Source organism: Cibotium barometz, chromosome 35 (genome assembly GCF_041138505.1).
Source record: "Cibotium barometz isolate CiBa-2024 chromosome 35, ASM4113850v1, whole genome shotgun sequence".
In the NCBI taxonomy this organism is placed as follows: domain Eukaryota; kingdom Viridiplantae; phylum Streptophyta; class Polypodiopsida; order Cyatheales; family Cibotiaceae; genus Cibotium; species Cibotium barometz.
This window is the reverse complement of record NC_141080.1, coordinates 28,981,571-28,988,067: the sequence shown is the minus strand read 5'-3', so window position 1 is coordinate 28,988,067 and position 6,497 is coordinate 28,981,571. Positions and strand designations below refer to the sequence as shown.

Genomic DNA, 6,497 nt, shown 5'->3' with positions numbered 1-6,497 from the left:
GTGTTGTTTGTAAGTAGGTGAATTAAGTAGGTGAATAAAAATAGCCCAATCTATTTAGAGAACGCATTGAGTCAATGTAGTGTACATGAGTGTGGTTGTGGGCAAGTGGGTGAGTGCGTTCATGAGAGTGCAAGCACGTGCATGAGTTTGATTCTTGTTTGAAAATACAAAAAGGATGGAATTGCTAGTTGAGAAAGTAGTTGGCTTTTCCTCTTTATTTTAGGAACACCCTTGTCCTTGTCCATAGTTGAGAATATAGAAAGAAAATATATAGTGGGGTCAAAATCATATACAAAAGCCCATGCATAGGAAAGTGTCTAATTGAGGTACTTCTTAGACCCTTCCTTAGCTATAGTGCCTAGCACACCTTGCAGCTTTAGGAGAAAAATGTTGAGAGTAACTTGTAAGACCCTCTATATGTGCATGACATGCCAAGTGTTTGCATTCCTTCTCTTGATAAAATAGGGTTTTAAATCTGAATACTTGTGGTTTTATGACCCATATTTACATTGCTTTTGGGATATTAAGGATAAATTTGGTTAGGGACGAGTAAATTTAGCCTCATAATGTCATAAGTGAAGGGTTTAGTGTGATCTTAGTGATGGGTTTAGCATGGCTAGTTTTGGTATATTGTGAGGAGTGCATGATTGGATAATTGCATGGGATTAATGAAGGGTTTAATTTTGATGTGATGAGTAGTAAACAGTGGTATTTCATTGAACGGGATTGAAGGGGTTTGATTTGATGATGTACTTAAAGATTGAGTTTGATTGTTTTGCAGATTAACACGAAATTTTATATTCCATGTTTTGGAGAACACGAAAGCTTGGAATCTAAGCCCAGGAGTTTGCATGGCCATGTCCACTCATCTATTTATAACAAAGCTTTTATGATTATTAAGTGATAATTATCATAATTAGGTCAAATTTTAACTAAGTCTAATGGGTCTGCCCACTAGCTTTAGCTTTTTTCTTGCCTTTTTAATTATGTGGTCTAATGGGGCCTTGTCAGCTGCTTCTAAAGATAATTCCAAAAACAAGAGCAACTCCGAGCTTCATTTTAGGCCTGTGCAAGGCCTTACCTATGATTTTTATCAGAAATCGTGCCCCAAAGCTTATGGTGTTATTAAACAGCAAGTCAAATCTGTCATTAATCGAAACCCCAGCGAAGCCGCTGGCCTCCTCCGGATAATGTTCCATGACTGCTTTGTTCAGGTAAACGCAATCTCATCTTGCTTCTTAATGCGTGGATCAAAAGCTGTATTATGATCAGTAAGCTCCTTTTTCTTAATGAATTTTCACTACCATTTTGCAGGTCTTAATCTATCCGTGATTTTAAGCTTAATTACTCTGATGGGCTCAATTAATTTTGTATACTTGATGCAGGGTCCTGATACGTGAATTCTCATAATGCACTTCTTAATCCATGCTTTTGCGCTTAATTACTTTGATGGGTTTTACTTGATTTTGTGTACCTGATGCTAAGTTGTGATGCATTAGTGAATTTTCGTGATGCAGTTTCTAATCCATGGTTTAAAGATTAATTATTTTGACGTGCAATACTTAATTATTTTGATGCAGGGTTGTGATGCCTCCATTCTACTGACTAAACCTGTTACTGAGCAAATTGCTACTCCAAACAATGCGTCGCTGCGGGTTTCAACACTGAGGATCATTGATCAAATCAAAGACGCAGTGGACGCTGTGTGCCCCGGAGTGGTTTCATGCGCAGACACAGTTGCGCTCTCAGCAACCATAGCTGTTCACCTGGTGGGTAATTATTCCATCTGGTTAGCAGAACCCTGATAATTAATCAATGAATACAGTAATTAACCCCGAATGATCCAAGCTGAGTCTCCCGATACTTAATCAATGAATAAAGTAATTACCCACGAATGATCGAAGTTGAATCTCCTAATACTTAATCAAAGATTAGAGTAATTAACCACGTAAGATAAACGTTAAACCATGCAAATCAAGCTCGTCTGGTGATACTGAAACTAGTTAATCACGTAAGAGTATCCGTGTTAAACCTTGAAAATAAAGGGAATCATTTGGTTAATAGCTGGCCAGTTAGAAACGCTTAATCAATTGGAAAGTGAACAGAATTAGTGATGATTACGGCAGTTATATAACGACAACGAACGTATCGATCTCTGCTTTTCTAAATGACAGAAGATTATATCTACTTGTGCGGCAGATTCTCATGGGTTAATAATGATCAACAGGTGAAGCTAATCTAGGTGGATTAAACCGTATATTTGCATTAATTAGGTGGTTATGATAAAACTGTTGGAGCAGGTCGGAGGTCCGGAGATCGCAATATTGACAGGCCGCCGCGACAGCCTCGCTGCTGCATCGAATCAGACTGTGATTGCAAACATCCCTGCGCCTGTCATGAACATCTCCGCGCTCAAGCAGAACTTCCAAAACCATGGCTTGGACGTCAAAGACCTTGTTGCTTTATCCGGTACAGTATTTCACCCTAATCTACCTCATTAGCACCTCATTAGCCGCATCCTCGTAAACCTGCATGAAATAACAACTCCTCTCACGACCCACTTCGTAATTGATTAACCTTGGACCTTAATCCATATCATTAACTCCTCAAATTCGTGCCACTCGGGCACATTAACTCCTCAAAAAAATCTCTCAGCTTGGGCACTGCATCAAGTCCTAAAACTACACAAAAATTCAACAGAAGAGGTTTGATTTTCTTAATTATAACTCGTTTCGTATTAGATCGGCATAAAAATGAGCCGTATCATACCAACAACCTTGAATTAAAAGTGTTTATAACCCTCCTATGCCTCTGATCATTTCTTGATTTAAAAAAATGATGAATTGAAAATTAATGTATATGAACCCTTCTCGTTCATGATTAAGACTCATATTATGCTTCTAATCATTCGTTGATTAAAAAAGATAGCATTCATGGATTCGTAGGATGCCTGATTAATTATAAAACAGCGTTTATGAACCCTCCTAATCCATGATTATTATCTTGAAATCAAAACAGGAGGGCATACATTTGGCCAAGCGCATTGCAGGGTTGTGGATCTACAGATAACACCGGCAGTTTCGACGGATTTGAATCCGAGATTTGCAGCCAATTTATCTCGAATTTGTCTGCCGGCAAACAATTCAGCAAAGGCGGGACTCACAGTTCACCTAGACTTCATAACCAGAGATCTGTTTAACAACAATTACTTCAAAAATGTGCTGGCGAAGGTCGCCGTGTTTCATTCGGATGCTGCTCTTTTGAATGCACCAGACACCATGAAGCTCGTTCAATTGTACGCCCAAGACCAGAACAAATTCTTCCAACAGTTCAAAATCTCCATGGTGAAAATGAGCCAACTGGGTGTCCTCACAGGTCAACATGGGGTCATTAGAAAGACATGCTCCCTTCCCAATTGAATCAAGATTATCAAAATAGCATGCAGTGTAAGGGAAACAAAGGGCTATTTGATTGCATCATTGGGCTTTTCATCTGGAAAGTGGAAATTAGGGCTTCTTCATTGCATCATTGGATTATCATTTCTACCATTAGGATTGATGGGATTTTCAAATTATTGGAGAGTTTGACATGAATCGAAGCTATCCTTTTAAAAGACCGAGTTTGACCTTCATCTCACTAGTTTGATTGAGCTGGACCTAGCATGTTGTGGATTATGTGGTCTCTCCTATCATGTTGTGGCTTGGTGTGGAGTTATGTGGTCACTCCTGAGCATCACTAACAAATAAGGGTGTTTTGTGCTTTTCAAAACCATGTACCTTGTGTGTAGGATTGGTTATTTCAAAATTTTTCATTTGTAATGGCCCAATTTGAACATTGTCAACCAACAGGGGCCATTTCTATGTGACAAATTTGAATGTTGAGTCATAAAAAATATCATATAGCATTTGAGCATCACCAACTAAAATTGGATCAATGCGTGTTATTTGTACTAGTGAAGAAGCTTGTGGTATAGCCACACTCAAGTTGCATGCACCAACGAATATCTTAGACATGGATTGCATTTACATTTTTATGATCTATTAAGCATTTTTATAACATTTATCAACCCTATAGAATATATTTGCATAAGCATCTAGAGCCTTTGTGTTCAATATGCCTCAATTTTAGCTATGAGACTATGTCACACAACTCGTAACTTTCGCAACTCTCATCTCTCTCTCTCTCTCTCTCTCTCTCTCTCTCTCTCTCTCTCTCTCTCTCTCTACTAATGTTTATTTGGAGTGCGTTTGGAGTGGTATGGGAGTTTCACATAGACGAGAGCTTTGTACATTATCCTCCAATTAATTTACATGGAGGTACATCTTGTTCTTCATCTCTTTTTAATATTGTATAAATATATTTTTATATCTTAGATTAGTTATTAATCTCGTGCAATAACAAATGAGCTTATACATTAAAAACATAGAAAGATTGATAGTAAAAGACAAGTTTTATATATATATATATATATATATATATATGATAAGGTTGTATACTGCAACATTCATCACAAGATGTAAGATAAAAACCAATACATGTATAAATATCCATGATTGAATCAATATAATACAAAAGATCCAATATAATCAAACCTACATATATCCATCATTGTATCGATACAAATATGTGCAAAGTGGGTAAGTGATCAAAAAATAAATGCCTATAAGCTATCAAAATCCTAGTGTATGTAACCTAGGGTAAGTCATGTCTATCTCTATCACGTGATATAGCATCCTTGCTATCACCCTCACCACTCATAGAATCTGCTTTGAAGACACCTGTACACTAGCCTCTTGCAATGATATAATATAATTAATCAATATTAATATACATTTTTTGAAGATGCATACATAGATTTAATTCTAAATTAATATACAAACGGTGTATCTGAAAAGAATATATATATACCTCAATAGAAAAGAATATATATATACCTCAATTGAAAAGAACTAATTATAAATTAATATACAAAGGCTGTATTTGAAAAGAATATATATATAATGATTGGCTAAAGTCCATGCACAAACATCTATTACTTCACCCATGTATATCCATGAGTGATGCCATCACTAATCTCCTTAGATGTGAGAGCATGGGCATTATATTTGGTTTGTATTTTTTTTCAAACAAAAAGACAAATCAATTCATATAAATGAGGATGCATGCAAGACATTTGTAAATAAAGATATTGATTAACTTACAAATCTTTTAAATTATAAATCTAGACTTTCCTTCCTCGTGCTAAGATGGCTAGCAATTCCTCTCCTCATTTGCTCATATGTCACTCTCTATTGATGTATCCATTTTTTTCCCTGTTTACTTTGTACGTCCCTAAACTGTGCCCATGTATCACTAGGAACTGATAGCGCATAAGTAGCCTTTTTAGCTCTTGTCCTTCTCCCTAATTATTTACAAAGATAAATATTATTAGTACTACTACATAATAAAAAGTATAGATACTTTGAAATATCTAGCAATTTAAACAACGAAAACGAGAGAGAGAGAGAGAGAGAGAGAGAGAGGAGGTTTTATGTATTAAATTTACTAAATTTTCATTTTAAATTACAAGATAGTGACCCTAACATCTTGGATGTTATCAAAATGTATACTTTCCTACTTGTCACTTTTATTATCTTGTTTATAATGAAGTTCTCAAATAGTTTTTTTAAAACTCATTATTATTATTATATATAGGTCACGTATTCTAATGAACCCATTTCTACCTCTTGTCTCTCTTACCACTTTTCCTAGTGGGGTTTGTCGTGGTTGGTTGGGGTTATTAGTGGTTGCTGTTTGGTGAAGAGGTTTTTACACATATGGTTTTACCGCAGGGCTTCATGACTTGGGTACCCATATCTTTCTATTCCCTTCGAATTATCCCTATGCTTTTAACAATCTTGGGAATCCAATAGTGATGAACATGAGGTAGCTGAGCTATCCATCTCATCATTTTCTGTTGTAAGTAGATGTTGGATATGAGTAGTAACTCCTTCTCACAGTTGCTCGAGCTCCTCTCATAATGATGAGGTGGATAGATGTTCCACCAATGAGACGTGTCACACGTGGAGTGACTGCAATGAAGGCTATATGCAGTCGACTATGATAACTTATAAGAGATATCGCATTACAGTTCTAGGACCTATTATTATCGAAAACTAACAATTATAGTTTACCTCATTCCCTTATGAAACCTTACGAGATGTGCAATCGTCTTATGACCATAGAGAAACCGTTGTTTGGATTGCTTTCAACTTTTGGACCAAGCTCACAATGTACGTGATCATAGCATGGCCACATAATGAAATGTGTTCAAATGCAGCATCCATTGAGAGAGAAGCTGTTAGTGAAAGGGTTCCATAGAGCAAGATAACATACATACATAGTAACTATGTAGTAGTGCTACTATACGTTATCAACTTTTAAGTACCCACACGAGTAGTTCTAGTGCTAGCTTTTAATTCTCTTAAAAAAGTTACTTTAACAAACCTATCCGTATG

General features: G+C 36.3%; 1 protein-coding gene across 1 annotated transcript; it reads left to right on the top strand.

Moving 5' to 3' along the window:
* Nucleotides 1-308: 308 nt before the first annotated feature.
* On the top strand, nt 309-3,565 carry LOC147618304 (peroxidase P7-like). Its single transcript, XM_086775131.1, has 5 exons — nt 309-403; nt 782-1,214; nt 1,581-1,769; nt 2,301-2,469; nt 3,019-3,565. The coding sequence occupies exons 2-5, from the start codon at nt 942-944 to the stop codon at nt 3,417-3,419; spliced, it is 1,032 nt and encodes a 343-aa protein (XP_086631257.1). The 5' UTR covers nt 309-403; nt 782-941; the 3' UTR covers nt 3,420-3,565.
* Nucleotides 3,566-6,497: the final 2,932 nt, after the last annotated feature.

Coding starts and splice junctions, on each gene's coding strand:
- LOC147618304 (XM_086775131.1), top strand. CDS start 942: ATGGGTCTGCCCACTAGCTTTAGCTTTTTTCTTGCCTTTTTAATTATG. Junction 1,215..1,580: donor TCCATGACTGCTTTGTTCAG/GTAAACGCAATC, acceptor ATTTTGATGCAG/GGTTGTGATGCCTCCATTCT. Junction 1,770..2,300: donor CAACCATAGCTGTTCACCTG/GTGGGTAATTAT, acceptor CTGTTGGAGCAG/GTCGGAGGTCCGGAGATCGC.